The 24,676-nt window shown below is 38.2% G+C and overlaps 1 protein-coding gene across 2 annotated transcripts in view; it reads left to right on the top strand.

Moving 5' to 3' along the window:
* RALA (RAS like proto-oncogene A) overlaps positions 1-24,676 on the top strand; it is a 66,588-nt gene that overhangs the window by 31,206 nt on the left and 10,706 nt on the right. For both annotated transcript variants that reach the window (XM_057733536.1, XM_057733537.1), the window contains exons 2-4: positions 17,264-17,416; positions 19,555-19,763; positions 23,276-23,450. In XM_057733536.1, the coding sequence (XP_057589519.1) occupies positions 17,303-17,416; positions 19,555-19,763; positions 23,276-23,450 (498 nt within the window). In that variant the 5' untranslated portion in view covers positions 17,264-17,302. The remainder of the gene's footprint in view (positions 1-17,263; positions 17,417-19,554; positions 19,764-23,275; positions 23,451-24,676) is intronic.

Genomic DNA, 24,676 nt, shown 5'->3' with positions numbered 1-24,676 from the left:
AAATACATTTTTAAGAAGCTCCCCAGATGATTCAAATTCATATTCCTGTTTAAAACCACCTGTGAGAGAATCTTTCCTTCAGGTTATTTTTCTTTTAATGTACAAGGTTTTTTTGTTTCTTGTTTGTTTTTAAATACAGACCTGTATGTTTTTGATAGAGTTGGTTGTCTGGTCATGAACTGAAACTTCAGTTTTATGACTCTACAAATTATTATCATTTTTAACTTTAAGATATGATCAAATCTCAAATTAAGATTTATCAATGCTTGATCTTGGGAAGGAAAATCTAGGTACTACAAGAGGTTTTCATGATTTTCAGGGAATTCCAAAGCCTCCTCCCCCCTGGTTTGTAACTTCACATTATCTTTCATATGACTTAAACTTAGAATTTTGTACTTTTCAAATACAGGTTTTGTTTTTCATGAAAAAGAGAATGAACAGTGGTAAGCTGGCTACAGTTCAGTATTAACTTACCCGGACTCACGTTGACTCACAGTGCAGCTTACCTACATGATTGATAATTTTAAGGTGGCCAAGAGAAAATGGGAGCAGTCTCTTGAAACAGTGGCTGTCTCCCTTCGCTGATGGTAATCTGTGTGTTGTGCTCTTATCATTAAGCAGTGTTTTGCTTTTGTGGCATATGTACTTTTTTAAAATATGGAGAAGTTTAGTGTGGCTCCTGTACAAAAATAGCTTTCAAATCTATGTGTGAAGCATTTCATTAGAAATATGTGTATACACTAGGGTGGGCAGCCTCTGGTGTTTAACTTAGAGAAATTTTTATCAGAAAGGAGTATTGAATTTTTCTGATGCCTTTTTCTTTTCTCTATTGTTGATTAAATGGCTTTTCTCATTGGGCCTAATCATATGATTATATTATTTTATAGCATTCTTAATATTAAACTACTATTATATTTCTAGGATAAAACACATTTAACTCTAATGGATTATTCTTTTATTAAGAAGTAAAATTCAAGTGTTTGTATTTTATTAAATTTCTGTGTTCATAAATGCAGTTGTAATATGGCTTCTTTTGGTATGATTATTACTCTTTTGGTACCACTTTTTTTTTTTAACTTTTTAATTTTTTGTTTTAGATTATTGTTGGTTAGTGATGTGTTAGTTTCAGGTGTATAGCAAAGTGATTCAGTTATACATATACATGTACCTATTCTTCAAATTCTTTTCCCATTTAGGTTGTTATTACACAAATAAAATGATTCGTATAGCTTTTCTGTGCTACCCTTGAGGATTATCTTTTTTTGGAACTTTTATTGAGATATAATTGACATACAATGAACTGCATATATTTAAAGTGTACAATTTGATACTCTTTTTCTTATTAGTAATGTATGTATGGCAATCGCAATCTCCCAATTCATCCCACTCCATTCCCCCTCTCCTTCTTTCCCCCCTTGGTGTCCATATGTTTGTTCTCTACATCTGGGTCTCTATTTCTGCCTTGCAAACCAGTTGATCTGTACCATTTTTCTCTATTCCACATATATGCATTAATATATGATATTTGTTTTTCTCTTTGACTTCACTCTGTATGACAGTCTCTAGGTCCATCCATGTCTCTACAAATGTCCCAGTTTCATTCCTTTTTACAGTGGAGTAATATTCCATTGTATATATGTACCACATCTTCCTCATCCATTCATCTGTTGATGGACATTTAGGTTGCTTCCATGACCTGGCTGTTGTAAATAGTGCTGCAGTGACCATTGTGGTGCATGTGTCTTTTTGAATTATGGTGTTCTCTAGGTATATGCCCAGTAATAGGATTGCTGGGTCATATGGTAATTCTGTTTTTAGTTTTTCAAGAAACCTCCATACTGTTCTCCATAGTGGCTGTACCAGTTTACATTGCCATCAACAGTGCAAGAGGGTTCCCTTTTCTCCACACCCTCTCCAGCGTTTATTGTTTGTAGATTTTCTGACAATGCCCATTCTAACCGATGTGCGGTGATACCTCATTGTAGAGAATTATCTTATATGTTTAAAAGAAATTGTGTCTAAAACTGTCTGTGCTACAGGGCTTGTAAAAAAGGTCATTCTTAACCGTTTTCTTCCATAGTAGTAGTAAAGTTTAGGTGGTCAACACTTAGGATCTGGATTTTTTAAAATCCTGGCTCCACATCAGCAACACGATTTGGGGCACTTTTTAAAAAGCTCTATGTGGGTCAATTTTCTCACCTGTAAAATGTGGACAATAGTTATGAAGTTTTTTGAGAGTTTCATGAGATAATCAGGTAGTTGAAAAAGTATCTCAATAAATGAAAATATTATTTATTTTCCTCCAGTGTTGTTGTCCCGTCTCCAGGTATTATGATTTCTTAAATCTCCTTTTTTCTCTTCTTTCCTGCTCTCCTTAGAATTTTTCTCCCAGTTTCTTGAACCATATGACTGGTTGAATGCTTTGTATAAGATAGTCCTAGAAGAAGAAAAAAATTCAAAAATATTAACAGTGGATGATAGGATGACACAGGTGACTTTTCCCCTCTTCCCTTTACCCTCCGCATTATATACAATGAACATGTTACTTTTGTGATCATGAAAAATTGTTGAGGGAGGAGGGAGGCTCAAGTCCCACGCATGCATGCATGTGTGCTACGTGCGTGCATGGCATGGTGATCAATGCTGGTGGTAAGATTAGGAGTATTCAACAGCATTCAGCATAGCCCTTGGAAGGGAACTCGTGGTAAAGAAGTTTGCAATTGAGAATTTAATTGATAATATTCAAGTTGTCATTAAAAGTAAGTTCAGATAATATATTCATTGTCAGAGGAGGTTTTTAATTTAAAATGGTGTTTCATGTATATTTGCGATGCCCTACTTAACAGTGAGCATCTGATAGTACATACTAAGCGAGTAACCTGGCTGGAGGGGTACGTGTGCCATGCATAGCAAGTCAGAATTTCAAAGGTTACTAGTTTATATTTTCTTTCCTTCTTGTTTTTTAGCAGCTCCTTGATATCCCTTTAAAAAGAATTGGCTGTTCAGCCACAATTCCACAAAGTAGAAGCTCGGCAGGTCACCTGTGAAAGAGCTGTAGTGAAGGTTAAAGGGCATAAAGGGGATTTTTCTGTGTTGCTGTGGAGTTAAACTTCAGCCTTAAGTTCCTGGTTTGTTAAAATAGTTTCAGTACTTAATTTTCAGGGCCATGACTAATCAATATGTTCCCTTATAAATTGAGTTTTAGCTAACCTGTCCCGATGCTGTAAAGAAAACATTAAAAATGAATTATCTCAACCCTTCTCTCGAGCAGTGAACACTACTGGCTCTCCTTTCTCTTCTCTCCCACTTGTGCCTCACTCCCATGCCTTTTTATGCCAGATATTGCCTAGTCCTAACTGCTTCCTTATTTGTGATTCGTTGGTCACCCATATCAGTGCGGACAAAAAAATGTTGCCTCTCATTTCAATAAACAGAGATTGCCATTCCGGTAAACAGTGAATGTTACCCGCCATCAAGCTGTCAGCCACTGCAGCCACCCCGATGGTGTGCCCTGATGGGAACTCAGGATGGAGAAGAACACGATACTGGCCCTAGATAGTTAAGGTGCATGTCTAAGGAATAATTCAGGGAGCCCAGACTCTTGCATCTTCCCATACATAGAAAAACACTAAAAGAATTAACTTGAGATGTCTGTTTTTTGTGATTAGCAGTCGTTGCTGTTGTTGTTGTTTTTTTGCATCAAAAACTCCTGTGTATCCTGGCTCCTCCCTTACCTCTTTGGAACAGTTCCTCAGCGCTGTCTGAGGGGCTGTCTCCCAGGCTGTCGTCCTCAGTAAGGCCCCCAGATAAAACATAATATGCAGTTTTATGGTTGTGCGTTTTTCTTCAGTTGACATCAGGCAACTGATTTACTCTTATAACTGTTACTGAGTAAATTGTATTCTTTAAAACTCATGCTGGTTTTTTTAAAGTATAGTTGTTGTACAATATTAAATAGATTACAGGTAATACAGTTTAGTTATTCACACTTTTTAAAGGTTATGCTCCATTTATAGTTATTATAAGATATTGACTATATTCCCCATGTTGTACAGTATGTCCTTGTAGCCTATTTTATACCTAATAGTTTATACCTCTTATTCCGCTACCCCTATATGACCCCTCCTCCTTCCCCCTCCCCACTGGTGACCACTAGTTTGTTCTCTATATCTGTGAGTCTGCTTCTTTTTGTTACATTCACTAGTTTGTTGTGATTTTTTTTCACAGTATTTATCTTTTTCTGACTTCATTTAGCATAATGTTCCCCAAGTCTACCCATGTTGCTGCAAATGGCAAATTTTCATTCTTTTTTATGGCTGAGTTATATTCCATTGTGTGTGTGGGCTGCTTCCGTATCTTGGTGATTGTAAATAACATTGCTGTGAACATGGGGTGCATGTATCTTTCCAAATTAGTGTTTTGGGGGGGGTTTGGATATATTAGTGGAATTACTGGGTCATATGGTAGTTCTGTTTTTACTTTTTTGAGAAACCTTTGTACTGTTTTCCACAGTAACTGCACCAGTTTACATTCTCGCCAACAATGCACAAGGGTTTCCTTTTCTCCACATCCTCAGTAACATTCATTTGTTGTCTTTTGATGATGGTCATTCTGACAGGTGTGAGGTGATATCATTTTGGTTTTGATTTGCATTTCCTTGATGATTAGCAGTGTTGAGCATCTTTTCATGTGCCTGTTGACCATCTGCATTTCCTCTTTGGGAAAATGTATATTTAGTTCTTCTGTTCATTCTTTAAATTGGGTTGTTTGCTCTTGTGATATTGAGTTGTATAAGCTGTTTATATATGTTGGATATTAATCCCTTAACAGTCATATCATTTGCAAATATTTTCTCCCATTTCATTAGGTTGTCTTCATTTTGTCAATGGTTTCCTTTGTTGTGCAAAAGAAGAAGCTGTTTTAATTAGATCTCTTTAATAGAGATTTTCATTGTTTCTAAATTTGAAATACTTGGGGATTCCAGATCAAGTTAGCTCTGGATGTTAACTCATTTACAGGGGAAGCCAATAGACTAAATTAATGTGTCCTACTCCACTGTAGCCCCAACTCCCTGTGAAATGATAAGGGAAAATAATTTACTGGCAGAAATTTATAAATCCATAACTGAGAATGGGAACAGATGGAGTGACCATCAGCAAAGCAGACACTTCCCAGGTTCCAGAAGACAGAAAACAGATGGCATTGATGGATGAACTGGGGTGGAGGAAGCCCCAGCCCAGCATACCTGTGAGGGAAGCTGCAAGTGCGATCTATTTTCCCCATAGAGTCCTGAAGATAGTCAGAAGCAACAGACAGTGGAAGAGATGATAGGACAAGGTAGTAATTAAAGGAGAATATATTAAGAGCTAATTGAATATGCTACCCACTCACCCAGCCCATACAAAGATTGCACAATATTGGTTACCATGCTAATGTTGGAAATCTACTTTCAAAAAACCTTTTTTTTTAAAACTCTCAGGCTGAGGAGGACTAGGCGTTGTAATGAAAGTGTTAGTGTCCCAGGGAATACTCTCCTTATTTCCATATTTGGAGAAAGACCCTGTGTGTCCACCTGTTCCTTATCCATGAACCCTGAGGTAAAGCAAATGCCAATGAACACTAAAATGCCGATGAACATAGAGTCTGTTACCTCTCCTAATCTGTCATGGGAAGCAGATCTACCCAGCAACAGACGAAACCTGCTACGGTGGACTGGGAAAGCAAGAGGAAAGAAAGCCTAGCCAATGGTGACATGAAAGTATAAAAAGTGTAATAGGAGACACTTGCCAGATTAGTAAAGGATGTGAATTAACAATTCACAAAATAAATAAATACATGGAAAAAATGGTCACCCTCATCATGTAATCAAAGATGAAATTAGAAGTAATGAGATCTTTTTCCCAATATATAATTTAGCAGATTTTTTAAAAGAATGCCCATTGCTAATAGGAATGTTGTAAACAGTTGCATAGCACTTTTGAATAGCATTGGACAATACGTCTGATAAACCTTAAACAATCCAGTCATTCATTACAATTCCGTAAAATCTACCTTTTGGAAAGCATTTTAAATGTAGAAATAGATGGTTACCCGTTTAGAATTTAGAAGAACTCTAAACAGCTATAATGTCTTATGTTAACAAGAGTTTGTAAGTAGTCCTGCTTTACATCTACAGGATGATAGGATTAAATTAAAATTAAATTAAAAAATAAAAATTGCAGCTATGAAGTCAACAAAAACGTAGAAAAAGCAAGTGTAACTTCAGTGGAAAGGGATGCAGAAGGCAGATGTGTATTACAACTTAATAACGTCCTCCCCCACATCTCTGTTACTTTATTTAAGATCTCAAAGTCAGGGATTCTGACTTGCTCATCTGTGTACCCACCCACCACCTCCTCCCAATGCCTAGCACAGTATCTGACTCTTAATAAATATATGTTGACACAGAAAATGGTCATAAGAAAAAGAAACAGAAAGGAAGTCCAAAAGCAAACCAAAAGATCAGGGAAGCCACTATACAAAGAGAGAGCTAACTTAATAAAACATGCATCCAAAAGTGGGATTTAACAGATGTCTTCATGTAAACCAGAGGCCATACTTAGATTCTTTCAACTATTTCATTTGCTAATGACCATTTACTGTTAAACCTTTTGTCAGTATTTCTTCTAATACGTAGTTTGGTATGTCTTATTCAGTTAATCAACTGCCCTATTTGTTTTTAAGTTGGATCATTCAAGCATGGTTAATTTTTTTTTTCTGGTTCCACTTCTTAAATCAGCAGAGTTTTCATAGGCAATATCAGCTTTATAAATATATCAATAAGAGAAACTCAAAATAACAGTATTTATACACCTGATTTATAGCTCAGATGCAGTACACTCTAAAGCAGGTATAAATTACATAAATCATACTTTTTTAATAGTTGTATTAAATTCAGGCTTGAATGTTACTTCATCCAATTTTGTAGCTGGTAAGTTCAACAAAAAACGTGTATTGAATTTTCAAATAGGTAAAACACTCACATGGCTCAAAATTCAAAAGATTATTATGTGTCTTGTCCTCGTTAGCAAGAGGGTAACAGAAGCAAAATCTGTACTCTTTATAATTAATAATTATTAAATATTTTTCTACATAATCTTATTTTAAAAGCACATTTAGGTGTTCAAAGGCAAATGTTAAAATAGCTATACATAGTAGTTTATTGGTCTTTTTATCTTCTACCTTTCAGGTTCCTCCCTTTTACTTATTTCTCAGCATTGCTGAAATCAAGTCATAGTGAGGTAGCAAAACCTCTGTGATTGGGGTAAGAAAACTGCGTATACTTAGGCTATACTTAGATTCTTTTGTTAAAGTATTTTGATCTGTTAAAGCATCAGTATAGATTTCCATCATTTCCTTACCCCACCTCTTTTCACCACCATCACCCCTAAAAAGGCTGCTTGTGCCTCTTCCTTTCCTTATCCGTATCCACTCAAGCCAAGAAGTTGGGTACTTTGGCTTGAATTGTCCCTTCACCCCTCACATCTAATCTGTCCCCAGAATCGGTTGACACTTTTCTCTTAATGTCTCAAATCCATCCCCATCTTCTCCCTGGTCGGAACTCAAGTCACATTGCCCTGTAGCCCTGCGGCTGCTCTTCCTGCCTTCTGAGTTGTAGTCTCTCACTTAAAAACTCCTGGTGGTTTTCTTTTACTCTAAGGATAAAAAAATCTAAATTGCTGGCAAATCTAAACATCTGTTTGTGGCCGGCCCCCTTTTACTTCTTACAGCTTCATCTCTCACCAACACACTCCCAGGTTCACCTGGTGTGCTGATGCTTTGTCTTTCAAGCCTCAGCTTAGTCATGACCTCCTCCTGAGTTCGAGGAATTTTTTGTTAAACTGTAGTGAAGGGCTTTACCTTTGTGATGCTGGTAATAATTTTGCACTGACTGGGGACTGAATATACACTGCCTATAAAGGTAGTGTCTTCTAAAAAGATGCCTGAATGTTTACATTACCCATACTTACCATGTGTATTGATTTAGACATCTTACATGTGCTGAATTATTCATCTCAACCTTAGTTTTACAAACAAGCTGAGACCCAAGGAGATAAAGGAATTTGAGCCTTCCCATGATTTTAAGAGTCTGTGCTTTGATGTCTGACAATATGGCAAGTCTTTTAAATAAATTTTATTATGCAGACAAGGCAAATTGTTAAGCCATCTTTAAGCATTTTTCAACTACTGTACCCTTAAAAGAGAACATTATTTTCCTTAGCCCGGTCTTTGTTATAATTTTGTGTTCTCCTTATTCAGTGCAGTTTGGGTAATTGGAAAATACTGTCATTACATTTCAGAAGTCAAACATTGCCTCAGGCACTTTTTGACTTTGTTGCTCCCTTTGAGCTGATTATTGCATACCTTAAAATAAAGGAGGACCTTCTAAGAATTCAGGGTGTCGGTTACTACTTCTGTTTCAGCTGGACTTCGTTCCATTTTCTCTTTTTAGTAATTAATAACTAAATAATAAGGTTTTGTTTATAAACATTCAAATTACAGTAGCTTCTTTGTCATTTAAAATTCATCAAAGATTAGCACCCCAAAAGCATGAAACATAAATAAAAAATTGATACATTGGACTTCATCAAATTTAAAAGCTGCTCTTCAAAAAACAGTTAAGAAGATGGACGGGAAGAAGATATTTTCAAGATATGTCTCTGGTAAAGGATTTGATTTCAGAATATCTGAAGAACTCTTAAAACTCACTTAAAAAAAAAAAACCCCAATTTTTAAAAATGGGTAAAAGATTTGAACTCCAAGACACATAGATGGCAAATAACCACATTAAAAGATGCCCAACATGATTAGTCATTAGTAAAATGCAAATTAAAACCACCGCATATACCACTGCACATCTCATAGACCGCTTAACATGAAAAGACTGTAGCTGTGACCGTACCAGGATATGGAGCAACTGGAAATCTCATACATTGTGGAAATACAGGAAGGTATAGCCACTTCAAAAAACATTTCCATACATACTCACCATACAATTTAGCAGTCCCACTCCTAGGTATTTATCCAAGAGAAATGAAAGCATATAGGTATACCTGTACACGACTCTTTATAGCTTCTTTATTCATAAAATTGTAAAAATGGAAACACCCCAAATAAATGTGAATGGATAAACAAATTATGCTACTTCCAGACAATGGAATACTATCACACAGTTAAAAAAAAATGCAAGTGCTATTGATCCTTGTAACTATATGAATATATCTCGAAAGCCTTACTGAGGTGAAAGAAACAGGCACAAAAGGCCATGTACAATCTGATTCATTTATATAACATTCTGGAAAAGGCAAAACAATAGGAACTGAAATCAGGTCAGTGGCTGCCATGGGGTGGGGTGATGGGAGGAGATTGACTGCAAAGAGGTAAAAGGAAACCTTTGGGTTACAGAAATGTTCTGTCTTGATTGTGATGGTGTTACATGACTGGATACACTTATCAAAACTCATTAAAAGGGTGATTTTATTGTATGTAAATCAACCTGCCTTTAAAGAAAAAATTAAAGCCAGCTTTCAGCATTAGAAATTATCTTCACAAATTTAAGGGTTAAAAAAAACTAGGTGATAGATGACTCCTAAGTCAAGTTCTTTATGTTTTGACTCAATGGTCAAAAACTTTTTTATTGTGAAGAAATTTTTATATATTAGAAATTAAGTCTTATTATCAGAGTTTTGTGCCTTTACCAGTACACAATTTTCTTGTCCCAAGAACAGGATCTACCTTCATTTATCTTCATAAAGTCACCCTTTCTGTTACCTAAGTATTGTTATTAAATTGTCTTCATGAATATCTTACAGTTTGTGTTAAATTTATTCTTAGTTATATATTCTTTGTGAGTCTTGTGGTAAATTTAGTCGTTTCTTCCATTATATTCTAACTGGTTATTTGAAAAGAAATCTATTTTTTTATATAATATACTGATTTTATAACCATTTACCTTTGAAATCTCTTGTTCATAGTAATTTTTAGTTGATTCCTTTGGCCTAAGTATGAAATAATTATCGGTATAAATGATGGACTTTGAATTTTATCAAATATCATTACAAATCATGTAGAGATAATCTGTGACTTTTCTATTAACATGGAGAATTATATTGACCTCCTAAAATGTAAAGACATTCTTGTATATCTGGTTGAATCCCACCTAGTCACTCTGGCCTATTCTTTTAATGTGCTGGATTCTGACATTTTTTATTTAGAATTTTTTCACCATATTTACATGATAGGTGAGTCAGTCTGTTTTTCCTTTAGTCTCTGTTAGGAGCTTTGCATCAGTGTTAAGCTAGGTCTCAAAAAAGAATTTGGAGGCTTTCTCTATGTTGTGAAACGTTAAATAGTATTAATAATACCTGTTCTTTAAATGGTTGGGAAAATACACTAGTGATATTATCTGTATCTTTGCCTGGTAATAAACCTAAATAGTCTCAAATCCCTTTCAAAGCAGAATTGTATATCTTGCTTTCTTGGTCAAGTATATTCTAGCTCTTATAAAATTGTTCATTTTATACTAAATTCCTTTATTGAGCAGGTATTCTTAATGCAGATAGGGAGTGTCATTTGTGAGTTGTCTGTATGAACTATTTTTCATTTTGAGGGTGAGTCACTAATTTGGCCTCTACCTACTTCTGCTTAGTAATGGTTTGTAATGATTTGATAGGAACTGAACTTTGGTGATCATACTACAGCTGTTCATATTGGAGGGAAGAGGGATGCTTCATTTAATCTCTTTATTAACAAGGAATCTCTCAGTAAGAATTTCTACCAGCTAATAGTTTTATTAAACTAAAGCCGAATGGTAAGTATCTGTTTGAAAGTCTAAAAAGTGTAATAATGAACTCTGGAAATATAGATATCATTGGGTTTATTTGTTTTTAGTGGACAGGGAGTGTTTGAGATCTTACTTGGTAGAGTATTCCTTATTAAGTATTGGAGAATTAGGTTGATCACTTCTTAGAAATTTTCATAAAGTTTAAAACAGAGAGCTTAGAGTTTGGGTTGGAGATGGGTGGTCTGAAATGCCTTGACCCACTTCCTGTGGGTGGTAGACTGAATAACGACCCGATGACAAGATATCCATGTCCTGGTCCCCTTAATCTTTGAATATTACCTCCTATGGCAAAAGGGGCGGGTGTGATTAAGGTAAGGATTGAGGGGTGATTTTCTGCATTATGCTTGTGGGCCTTAAAGGTAATCACAAGTCTCCGCATCACAAGTCTCCGTATAAGAGGGAAGCAGAGATGGAAGTGATGCAGCCAGGCGCCAAGGGAAGCCAGTCCCTAGACATGGGAGAGGTAGGGAACAGATCTCCCCTGGAGTCTCCAGAAGGAACCCACCCTGCTGACACCTTGACCTAGCCTCTTAAGATTCACTTTGGATTTCTGACAACAGGAACTCTAAGATGATAAATTTTGTGTTGTTTTAAGCGCCTGTAAATTGGTAGTATTTGTTACAGCGGCAACAGGAAACTTAATACAGTACGGCTACCTGTTAACTAAACATGTGAGGGCAGGGACCTAGGCCTTTGGAATTCAGCTCCATATCCCCAGTGCCTAGAACTGTGCCTTACATAATAAGGCAGGCACTCAGTATATTTATTAGTAGAGGATGGGAGGGAGAGAGGGAGGAAAAAATCAGGTAATTCATTATTGAAATCAACATTGTGAGCCTGATGTAGGTGTCTAGCTTCTGGGTAAAGCAGAGAAAAACAGTAAGGTTGAAAAGTTGAAGCCCCACCCATAGCCAAATAGATTCTATAGTGTTATTCTAGGACATCACTTTTTAAAAATAGAACTGCCATATGATCCAGCAGTTCCACTTCTGGGTATTTATCTGAAGAAAATGAAAACACTAACTCAAAAAGATAGATGCATCCCCCACGTTCATTGCAGCATTATTTACAGTGACCAAGATATGGAAACAACCTGTGTCCATCAACATATTAATGGTTGAAGAAAATGTGGCATATATATACAATGAAATAGTAATCAGCCATAAAAAAATGAATTTTTGCCATTTGTGGCATGGCTGGACCTTGAGGGCATTATGCTAAGTGAAATAAAACAGAGAAAGACAAATACCATATGATTTCACTTATATGTGGAATCTAAAAAGAAGAAGAAAGAAAAGCAAGCTTATAGATACAGAGAACAATTTGGTGGTTGCCGAGATGGGGGTGAGGGAGCAAAATGGGTGAAGCCTATCAAAAGGAACATAGTTACACACTTCCAGTTATAAAATAAGTAAGTCATTGGGATGTAATGTAATGTTACAAAAGATGGGGAGGAGGAAGGAGAAGGCAATTGTGTAATTTTTAAAAATTTTTTGAACAGTTAAAGGTAGAAAATAATTGAGGACACAAACCAAATAATTTGAAGTTCTAGGATCCCTGTCTCTTTACTTGAAAGGGGAAAACACAAACGCATACACATACATGGAGAAGTTGTATTTCAGTTAAAATTCATGTTGAGTCCTCCAATTCCTAGTTTGTGTAAGGTAGTTAATTGTACTTTTGCCGAGTGCAGGAAATAAACAGGCTTATGTTATTAGTTTATTTTATGACTAATTTTAATTTTAAAAACAAGTTATATGTTCACATGATACAAAAATCAAAACGGTAGTTAGCCAAAAGCCATTATCCAGTGTCTCTCCACCAGTGACTTAGTTTCCATCCTCACAGGCAACCCCGTGTTACCATTTTTTATATCCTTTAAAGGATATAAAAAAGTAAGCTTCTCAATTCCTTTTTTTTCTCATCTTTTTATGCAGTTCATAGCATACAAGGTATATTGTTCTATATCTTCTCCCCCCCCCCCCCCCGCTTTAACAATGTTTCAACTCCCTCCATATCAAAAGGTAAAGAGCATCTGTTTTGTTACAGTTACTAATGAGTCCATGTTTCCATTTTACACTTCCTCTGCAGTGAATGCATGCCCATGTGTGTCTACCAGGGAGGGACAGACTTTTTCTGTAGAGGGTGGAAAGAAAACATTAATTAGACTTTGGGCCATGTAGGTTTTCTGTTGCATGTTCTTCTTGGTTTTGTTTTGTTTTATTTACAACCCTTCAAAAACTTAAAACCATTCTCAGCCACAGGCCATACAAAACGCAGGCCAAGGGGGCTATAGTTTGCTGGTCGTTTCAAACATACTGATATCAACCTGATGGGTAAAACAGTTGGGTCCCGATCTGATCTTATTTTGTATTTCTTTTATTAGCAAGGTTGGGCATATTAGAGCCATTTGTCTTTCCTTTTCTGTGGCTATTCATATTTTTTGCCCATTTTCTTAGAGTTGTTGATTTTATTTATAGTTACCTTTTATGTAGGGAAATTACCTCTTATCTTTGAAATGAATCACAAATATTTTCCTCAGTTTATCTTTATCATTCTACTTTGCTTACAGATTTTGCCATGTGGAAATTGTTTTGAGTAGTAAAATTTATCAGTTATTTTATGACTTGAGTTTTATGTAGTACTTTATGCCTTTCCCATTCTAAGTTATAACACACATTTTTTGTGGGTTTCGTTTTGTTTTTTTTCTGGTGCTTTTGTAGTGGAAGTGCAGAGTCTTAACCACTGGACCACCAGGGAATTCCCTTTTCTGGTGCTTTTGTGATTTCATTTTATCATTTAAATCTTTGATCCACTTAAAATTTATATTGGTGTGAGGAAAATGGATCCAACTTTATTTTTTCCCAGCTAGCTCACCAGTTGTCCCTTTACCATTTATTATCCTCCATGCTTTCTTCCCCCACCCTCCATTTGAAATGCCACCTTTATTACACACTAAACTGTAGTATGTATTTGGGTCTATTTCTCTATATCCTGTTCCGTTGATCTATCTAGGCAGGCGTGCTTTTGAATTCCAGTTCCTCACTAAATTGCTGTGTGAATCATATTTCATTGAGGAAATATAGATGCAGTTAAATAAAGAAGTAGCCAGATCTGTCTGCAGCCTGCACCTGTACCCCTGTTCTTTGCTTTACTGCACCTCCTATTACAAAGAAAGAGCTGTCCCTGCTCCTGGGTGCCCTGGGTCTCTACTCCCCTGGTCTACTCCTAGAGCCCCTTTGCTCCTAGAGGCACCTTCTCTTCTTCATCATTAATTTCTGCCTCTTTTAGATGATTATCAGATAAACATCCCTTAAGAATAATTAAAAAGCACCCCGAGCCAAAAACCATGTCCATCTATGGCCCCATTTCTCCATTTCTATACCTTCTGTTTTCTCTTCAGCCCACCCCATTTAGGCTGTGGTTCCTGCCTCGTTGGTGAAGTGACTCTCCCCAAGGTCACTGGCAGCCTCCATCTGCCAAACGTAGTCATGGACTGTGGGATAGATTCCTGTGCTTCCAGCTCTTGCACCTCTGCCATTCATTCTCCACACACCAGCCAACATCATCTTTTTTAAAAGATAAATGAAGTTGTGTCACAGTCCTGCTTACACACTCTCCAGAGGCTTCCCGTTACTTTATGATAAAACTCAGACACCCTTCCGGGCCTTCAAGGCTTTTTATGACTTGGTCTCCCTCGCAGTCTCACCTCCTGATAGCGCTTCCTGATATTCATAGGCTCCGTCCGCTCTGGTCTTCCTCTGGCCCCTAGAGTGTGGCAGACCCTCTCCCGTCATAGGCCTCTGCACTTGCTCTTCCCTCAGAGCTGGCTGGTGCCTTTATGAAATTCAGGTCTCAGCTCAAATGCTGCCTCTTCAAAGGAGTCGCCCTTGACCATCCTGGTTAAAGGAGCCCCTCCCCCCATCTTTATCCCAGTGCTCCTTGTTTTCTCACTGCCTTTCGCACTAATGGAATTTTCTTACTTACATGTATGTTGTCTTAAGTTCCAGCCTCTAGACTAGGGGTTGGGACCTGTGCTGTGGAAAGCCAGGTTTTTGAAATGGGGCAGAGGAGTGTTTCCCTGGCAGGAGCTTCATTTCCTGGAAAGCCTCTTGCAAGTATGGCATGTGCAGCTCATAGTTCTTGAGGAATGTTTGCACTTTGGAAAAATGTCTTTGGGAATCTCTGCCTAAGTTGCAGAAATTGTTCTGGGAGGGAAAGTAGTTTAACCCAGTTGGTGTAACTGCTAAATGTTTTGCTTTTAAAACGCACATACTCAACTCTTAGAGTATTAATTGATATGTTAACACCCTGAGCTCATGTGGTATTAATTGTTTTAAAAATATAACAGTAGTTACGTAGCCGTGAAGTGATTAAGCTGCCAGGAGGTAAGGATCGCAATAGTGAGAAAGAAGTCATTTCCTGACTGACTGAGGAACACCCGCAATGGCATGCTCAATAAACGTGTGTAGACCACGTGTCTTTTTGACTTTTAGTCACTTACCTGAAGTACACTATTAATTCTCACTGTTTCTGAGCAGTGGTAATCATTCAGAATCCAGTGATCATGTCCTCGGTATCCAGGAAAAAGAGGGACTCGATCCTTGTTTATTGAATTAAATTGAACTTCTAGCCTCCAAATGTGGATTCTTTACCGTACGCTTTACAGTTCAAGCTGCCTCTGCTAAAATGTTTATAACAGGATCAAAAAATGCATGTATAGTGTGATCTCCATTATGCTCCACGCAGGTTGAAGCTGTCTCAAACGAAGTATAACATATTCATGTTGTTAAATGGATAGCAAGATTATGGATTTTTCCTCAAGACTTCTATATTGGGCAAATAGGCATATGGGCATGACTTCTGGGGTGTCCTGAGCAGTGCTCAGCTGTTCAGTGCCCTGCATGGCCAACGTGTGGAGTACAAACCCATGGCAGACTGTCCTTGCCTAAATTTGTGATGGAATCTCGAGTAGCCATAGCTGCTTTATACCAGTACAGTCTAAAGCACTCCCCAAGTTTGTCAGATTCGAACACTTATTTCTTCATTCCACACACATGTACTGGATGGCTGATTCTGCCAAGCCATGGTAGTTACATTAAACAGGAAGTAAACCAACAGACATGGTGCCTGTACTCAGGTGGCTTCTGGTATATTAGGAAGAAGACCCATATTAGACAACTAACACACTCAGGCAATTCCTACTTGTGATAAAGGTTATGAAGGAAAAGTATCACGTACTATGTGAGCACAGGGCAGGGGAGAGCCTAATTTAGGTTGAGTGTTTCAGGTAAGGCTGAAACCTCAAAACTGAGAGGAGTTAGCCAAATTAAGAACATGCCAAATGGTGGAATCTGCATGGCAAAGGCCAAAAGGCAGAGAAGAGCATGTGAAGAGTCGAGGGAGACCAGTGTGGGTCTGATGCAGCCAGGCTGGGAGAGATTGGCGTGAGATAGAAGTAGGCAGAGTGGCGGGTGTTCCTGTGAGTTGCAGCTCGAGAAAGGTGTGCTGTTACCGGTACAAGTCAGAGATGCTGAGAAGGAAGGGTGCAACCCCCTTGAACCTCTGAAAACAAAAAGTCTCCTTGCGTGGGCCTCCACAGACTCAGTGATTATTGTGACCTCACTGCCTCTTTTCTAAGACCTGGTATCATGGCCAGAGGTAGCTGGGCACCATTAGTATGCACCACCACTACCCGCTCTGGAGGAACCTGGTCTTTCCACACTGAGCACATAAATGCAGTAAACAAATGTGTGCTCTAAGGAAAGTGAGGGTACACTAGGTTCAGGTGTTTAAGTTAGATTAGCCACCCTTCCCAAGATACACAAGTGTTCCAATAATATGATACTTGGGAGTTGGGGTATACAGTATTAGATTCTATTTGCACTTCTACTGCCAAGTTGTTGGGATGAGCTGTTTTCTTCCTTCCTTCCTTCCTTTTTTTCTTTTTCTTTTGTCAGTTGTTTCTTACTGAAATTGGAAGAAACATCTCTAGTTATTGCCAGTAGAGGTTAATGTGAACACAAAGTGATCGTTCAGCCTGCTTTGTAATCTGTGTGACCATATTGTAATACAACTAATACTCCATTATCGTCAGCATGTGGTTGCTCTGGGAAATTTTCACTTTCGGTCAGCAAGCTCATTACTGAAAACTAACTAATATAAGAGAAATGCCCTCGAGTCATATACCTGTCTTATTGCCATGGTATTCTCTGATAAGTAGTTCTTCCCCCAAATGAGCATACTTCATTTGCCATCTGTTTAAAGCCACTGCAGAATGAAAACGAACATCTTGAAGCCTAAGGACCTCATGTCTCTTTCCTACACTGGAATTCTGAAGAAGAATGTATTGAGCATTACTTGTTCTTTCTTTCTTTTCAGATTCTGCTGAATCCTTTGGTGAAAACCCTGTGACACGAGATGGCTGCCAATAAGCCCAAGGGCCAGAACTCCTTGGCCTTGCACAAGGTCATCATGGTGGGCAGTGGCGGCGTGGGCAAGTCCGCTCTGACCCTGCAGTTCATGTACGACGAGGTGAGTGCAGGCGTACCACGTGCGTCAGTCCGGGCTTCCGGAGAGCACTTCTCTAGCTGAGTTTGGTGCTCTTTTGGATCGATTCCTTGAATCCTTAAAAGTTACTGATAATTTTTTTCTGTTTTTAAATTCAGAGCCAACATTTGTATACAACTTGATTTAACACGTCAAGAACTCAAGGCCCTTAAAATCCTCATGCTTTAAACAAAACAAAACAAAACAGAACTGGAAACAGTACCTATCTTTGAGCAATCTAACTGTGGCTTTTTTATTTTTGGTGTTTTAATGGTGAGTCCCACCTTGAATTAATAGAACTGGTGGATATAGTACGTAATTGAGACTTGAGGTTAACGTATATAAGTTGTCCTTTAATACATCAGTGAAAAAGTCAGTTATTTATTGTGTGTTTGTCATGGCACTACACTCACCACTAAGCAGGTTAAAGGCTGTGTCCCTAAAATAAAATTACTACACAGGTTACAGATTTGTATGAATGTATTTGCATCAGACTTTATCGCCCCAGAGTTAAGATCTCAGCCTATATACAGCAATATATTCTTTCCCTGGAGGACTATTAATAAGGCTAAATGATTTAAGAGTTGGTAATCAAATTTAAGCATTTATCCTCAATTCTTCTTCCTCCCAGATAGAAGCGAGGGTTTATGGTTACTCTTTCTTACTTAATCCTCAGAACAATCCTGTGTGGTAGGCAGTGGTATCCCCATTTTACAGACGAGAAAACAGAACCTCAGAGAGGTTACCCAACCTTCCCATGAAGAGTGATCTCTGATGAGTAACTAAGTGTGAAATCTGGTCTTCCGAGAAGAAAATCCTGCAGTCTTCTGCCACCCAGAGTCTCTTTTGCACTGCCTGCTCGTCGACATTTCCTCACACACACAGAACTCTTCAGTCCATCCATTGTCCTGCTTATAATAAACAATTTGGAGAGGAGGAAATTGAAATGGTACTTTAAATGAAATTGCTAGTATATCTCTTCTGTTCTGTGTTTCATACTACTCACTTAATAGGTGTTCTTCTTTAAAGTAATCCTTAAGTCAGTCCCCTTCTTGACAATAAGGTCAAAAGTAAGAAGTTTCACGTGTCTAACATTTGGTGAATGGTTTAAGCTTTCATTTAATATTAATAAATATTTAATGTTCATTTAGTATTCAGTATTATCAGGTATGATCTCTGAATATTTCTACTAAATAGTCTTAAATGTTTATCAATATTTAATATTTGCAAAATGTTAGCATGTAATTATGGTAGAATGTTCTGTAGCTTTTATAGTTACAGATACACCATGTTTGATTTTTTAATAATCACTTATTGAGTGTCTTCCATGTACCAGGCATTATTCTAGGCATTGGAGGTACAATGACAAGTAGACTAGTCAAGGTCCCCTACCCCCAGGGGTTGAATTCTGGTCAAGGGATTTAGACATTGGGCAAATAAATAAGAAAATATCAGATAATTAAAATATTTGTAGGAACTAATAACCCACAAGAGTATGTGTGTATGCATACACACACGCCAACAATGATACACTGATGAAAAATATCGAGAAGCAATTTAGGAGTAAAAGAAGTACAAATGTAAAGTTGTTTGTACTATTTTTAAAAAATCGGAAGTTTGGAGAGAAATCTCAAAGTTCAAGATTTTGACATTCTATGGAGTCGTATAAGTCACTTTTGACAGTTCATTTTGGAGAAGGAAAAGATTTAACTGTGCTTTCAACGCTTACCTAAATATTAATTTACTTTCAAGTTATTTCCATAATTCTGGAATGAAAATTTATATTTAGAGTCACACAGAAAGGGCTCTTAAATATTTGATAAAATATCTGTGTAATAGTTTTTGCAGGTACAGTGTTTTAAGGAAGAAAAAAGGTGCAGTTTTCAAGTTGTCGATAGCCTAGAGCTCTTCAGCCCCCACTTTTTGTAAAAGAGGAAGCTGCCGAATTGTCTAAAATGGAAATTTAAATAAGTGTAGTGTTTGCCATTGAGGAAAACTGAATGAAGGTTATGTGTGACCTCTCAGTACTATTTTGGCAACTTCCTGTGACTCTATAATTCAAAATAAGAAGCTTTGGGAAGTCAAGATCATTTACAGGTGGATGTGCTTCTCATCTCTTCCAGTTTGTAGAGGACTATGAGCCCACCAAAGCCGACAGCTATCGGAAGAAGGTGGTGCTGGATGGCGAGGAAGTGCAGATCGACATCCTGGATACAGCTGGGCAGGAGGACTATGCTGCCATTAGAGATAACTACTTCCGCAGCGGCGAGGGCTTCCTCTGTGTCTTCTCTATCACGGAGATGGAATCCTTCGCAGCCACAGCCGACTTCAGGTATGCCAGGAAGTCGTGTCCTTACACCGAGGAACAGCTTCCTCCCCAGAAAGGCATGAGCAACTAGAAGCTCTTTACCTGGTCGTCTTTCCCTCTCTGTCTGATCGTGTCTGTGCCCTCTCTGACATCAGTGTGACTCTGTCCGCTGCAAGCTTGTACTCAGATGTTCGGTGCACCCTGTGTAATCTCACAGCCAGCTCTGCCAGTGCCAGCTGCACTGGGGCCTGCGTTTGTGACAGCATCAGCACCCAGAGTCTCTGTATGCGTTACTGAAGTATTTCCCTTTGGAGAACAGTACTACTACTGCCGTAAGAGTAGACGCTTGCATCATGTGACAGATCTCTGACCCAGATTGTCAGTCTTTCTGTGTTAGTCACTGGTGTCGCAGCACCTGTGTCTGGTATGCCCAGTAGGCACATCGCCATCCTCCTCACAGTATAACGGAGATGCACTGACAGCACGGGCTGAACTTTTAGTAGAAATAATACCACCATCGATTGGCATGCTGGCTTTTGTTATACAGTATTTTTTTATATCTTATTTACTGTTTGCTGAATCAAAATCTGTCCTCCATTTGGTTTTTTGAGGGGTGGGGCGCTGGTGAAGGGAAGCAGGGTCCTCTCTATACATAAGAAAAATATACATAAGTTCTTGAGTAGTCTCGTAAATACGGCATGCATAATCACAGGTATTCTTTATTTCTATATTTTTATTTCTGCATTGTATGCTTTGGTGTGGGGGACATAAAAGAAGCATATAATATACCCTCTGTTTTCAAGATTCACACAGCCGAGTTGAGTAAGGCATGAAACCAAGTATAAGTTAGTGACAAAGCAGGAGATGTGGACAGCGATGGTTACAGGGATCCAGGAGAGGAGAGGAGGTGGGAGGCCTTCAAGAGATAGATAACCCAGGAGGATAAGAAGGATTTCCACAGATGAGGGAAGAAGTCATTCCCGGGGCTTGAGCAAGAAACTGACACAGGGCCTACTCAAAGCATTCCTGTGTATGTATTCCTGTTTATGTATACGTGAAAGTCTCAAGAACATAAAAGATTCTAAAAGAAGCTTCTTTGCAAAACATGTCATTGAGAAACTTTAAAAATATAATTTTATTTGTAAAATTAAGTTTGTCGGTTTCTATAAGGTAGGAGTTTTGAATGTGATAAAGTACAGAGAGTGGCAGATTCTGGTAACTTGTAATCCTGGGAGACGTGTTGAAAGTTATGTGTCAGTGCTTATTCATTCATTCAAAAAATATGTGAGTGCTTATGTGGCAGGTTCTGTTCTAAGTAATGGAATACATTTTGTCACCATAGTCATCAAAGTCAAAGTGGTATCTTAAGGGAATGAGGTATTTTTATGCCAAGAGAAAGAATCTTGAGCTGTTGCTATTACAGAAAATAAGTGAATCATTCATTACTCTTCTGTTGTACCTCCAATGTGTTGCCCTCCCCATAAATAAAAAATATTCATAGTAACTGACCAACAATAGAAGTTATTTTTGAGAGCATCTAAATGATTATAGTAGGCACTCCACACAGTCTGACCTGCAAAGTATAATACAATGTCAGCTCCTCTTTTTTTAATTTTGTTATTGAAGTATAGTTGATTTACAATGTTGTGTTAATTTCTGCTGTACAGCAAAGTGATTCAGTTATACGCACATACTTTTTTTATATTCTTTTCCATTATGGTCTGTTATAGGATATTAAGTATAGATCTCTGTACTATACAGTGGGACTTTGTTGTGTATCCATTCTGTATAATAGCTTACATCTGCTAATGCCAACCTCCCACTCCACCCCTCCCCTAACCCCCTTGCCTTTGGCAACCACAAGTCTGTTCTCTATCTCTGTGAGTCTGTTTTGTAGATAGGTTCATTTGTGTCATATTTTATATTCCATATGTAAGTGATGATATATGGAATTTGTCTTTCTCTTTCTGACTTTACTTACTATGATAATCTCTAATTGCATCCATGTTGCTACAATTGGCATTATTTCATTCTCTTTTATGGCTGAGTAATATTCCAGTGTGTGTGTATCTAGGTAGAAAGGTAGATAGATAGATATAGATATATACCACATCTTCTTTATCCGTTCATCTGTTGATGGACATTTAGGTTGTTTCCATGTCATGCCTGTGGTAAATAGTGCTGCTATGAACATAAGGGTGCATGTATCTTTTTGAATTATAGCTTTGTCCGAATATATGCCCAGGAGCGGGATTGCTGGATCATGTGTCAACTCTATTTGTAGTTTTTTGAGGAACTTGCATACTGTTTTCCATAGTGGCTGCACCAACTTACATTTCCACAGTGGGAAATGTAAGTGTAAGAGGGTTCTTTTTTCTCCACACCTTCACCAGCATTTGTTATTTGTAGACTTTTTAATGATGGACATTCTGACTGGTGTGAGGTGGTACCTCACTGTAGTTTTGATTTGCATTTCTCTAATAATTGTCAGCTCCTTTCTTCAGCCTTCCTGGGCCTCCCATCACCAAGGCAGAACCCGTTGTTTCCTCATCTGTGTATGCGATGTGCTTACCACAGCTCCAGTGGCACACTCGCCACACTCTTATACTGAGATTGATTTATATGTGTTTTTCCTGACATGGTGAAAACTCTTCTTACCCATTTCAGTGTCCCTAGTACCCATATTTGGCACAGTTGCTGGCATGTAACTTACAGTGCTTAATAAGCGTTTGATAGAAATGTTAGACGGTTACCTCTTTTGGTTCTCACTTTCCCTATGATAAAAATGAAGAAGTTGGACCAGTTTGCTCAGGTGCTTTCCCGTTCTAAAATTGTATAGTAGCCTCTAAAACTCTATTTAAAGGGAATATCACTTTAAGCAAAAATGCCCAATAACAATTACAGTCGTCACATCAGGGATCACTGATCACAGATCCCCATAACAAATATAGTAATCATGGAAAGGTTTGAAATATTGCGGCAAGTACCAGAATGTGACAGAGACACAAAGAGAGCAAATGCTGTTGGAAAAATGGCACCGATAGACTTGCTTGACACAGGGCAGCTACAGACCTTCAGGCAGTAAAGTGAATTGCAGTAAACAAGGTATACTTGTATTAGTAATGGTTCATAAATTGTGATAAATGTACCACATTAATGTACAGTGTTAACAGTAGGGGAAACTGGGTGTGGGGTATGTAGGAACTCTGTCCTGTCTTCACAACTTCTCTGTAAATCTGAAATCATTCTAATATAGAAAGTTTATTTTTAAAAAAACATTTAGGAGGAAGTTGTATTTGATACTTTCCCTGCGTATGTCTACTGCCGTATGTATACTCTTCTTTGGTATATTTTTCCTTAAGTGAATGTGGAGCTCATGATTGATGGTAGAAAAAGGAAGAAGTGCTGCTTGTTTCCTACCGTGTAATAAATGAGCTAGCTGTTACTGTATAGAAACAAATAAATTTTAATTGCATATGTTGTTATTTTAACAGAGAGATAATGTTACTATTTCTTGCTCCTTTTCTCTTATCCAGGGAGCAGATTTTAAGAGTAAAAGAAGATGAGAATGTTCCATTTCTGCTTGTTGGAAACAAATCAGATTTGGAAGATAAAAGGCAGGTTTCTGTAGAAGAGGCAAAAACCAGAGCTGATCAGTGGAACGTTAACTATGTGGAAACATCTGCTAAAACGCGAGCTAATGTCGACAAGGTAAGAGGTGGCGCTCCTTACCACAACATCATGTTAGAAATAGGTTCATTTGCTTTAACTCAGCTCCATTTTGTCTAGAGATTCTGTGAGACTTCAAATAGAGATTTAATATGTGTTGATTTTTATTGGCCCAGAATGCTCAAGTACGACATGTTAGGAATTTCTTACTTCACCTGGTCTTTAGGTTCCCAAGGGATATTAAAACATGAGACACTGCAGCTAGATGTACTTTTTTTTTCTAAGCACTGACTGGATCCCTGACCTGAATCCCTGCCCTTTTTTTTTTTTTTTTTCTTTTCATTTTTATCTCATCCTGATTAGCTGGAGAATCTATGAGGAATTGTGTAAGTCCTCTGAGCTGACACCTGCCCAGCCCCACTTAAGTTCTCCCAAGTGGAGGTGCCTCCCAAACGAAAGAGCCCTGAGGTAGAGGATTTTGAAATCTCTGTCATCACAGCTGCCCTCCCCACCCTCAGCCTCTGTTCTCCCGAGTGGAAAGGGAACTCTTCTGCCCTCTTCCTTCATCTCTGCACTTTGTTCAGATAGGCCCTTCCTGGAGACCAGGTGAAGAATACCCTTACCTCGTTTCTAGCAGCCTTCCATCCTGCTGCCGGGCACCGTCGTCAGTGTTGAGGAAACCTGCCCGTTGGGCTGGGGCAGCACAGGTGCTGCGAGCCCTCCGGTGGGGCCTTTCCACCCCCACGGATCTAGACTCTGTTGAGCGCGTCTCAAAAGCTAATGTGCAGAAGCCTGATAAACACAGATTCCAGGCTCTTCCCCAGAGATTGTGCTTCGTTTGGTCTGGGGTGAGACCTGAGAGTTTGCATCTCTAGCTAGCTCCCAGGTGTGCATCTGGGGGTGACGGAGCACACTTGGAGTAACACTGCCCTGGGTGGCTGTGGTGCTTGTGAACTAGTCTGCTGTGCCTGTAGATTCATAACCCTGGTCCGGAAATCATGATGGTAAAAATTTAGAGATTCTTTCTGCTTGTTTACTATAGGCTTTAAGACAGTGTCATTACTGTCTTAAACTAGTTTTTTTTTTTAGTTACATGGTTAGATTCCTGTAAGTCCAATATATCTCTATGAATTGCTACAAGATTTCTACTCAGTATATCAGTTTCCTCTAAAGTTATGGCAAATGTTTTTTAAAATACTAATGAAATATAGTTTAAGGTGCAGTGTATTTGGGGTTTTGAAAGGCACCATTGAACATTATCATAGCAT

This window comes from Hippopotamus amphibius, chromosome 4 (genome assembly GCF_030028045.1).
Source record: "Hippopotamus amphibius kiboko isolate mHipAmp2 chromosome 4, mHipAmp2.hap2, whole genome shotgun sequence".
Classification (NCBI taxonomy): Eukaryota; Metazoa; Chordata; class Mammalia; order Artiodactyla; family Hippopotamidae; genus Hippopotamus; species Hippopotamus amphibius.
Note: the sequence above shows the minus strand (reverse complement) of the source record. Positions and strands in the feature narration are given on the sequence as shown.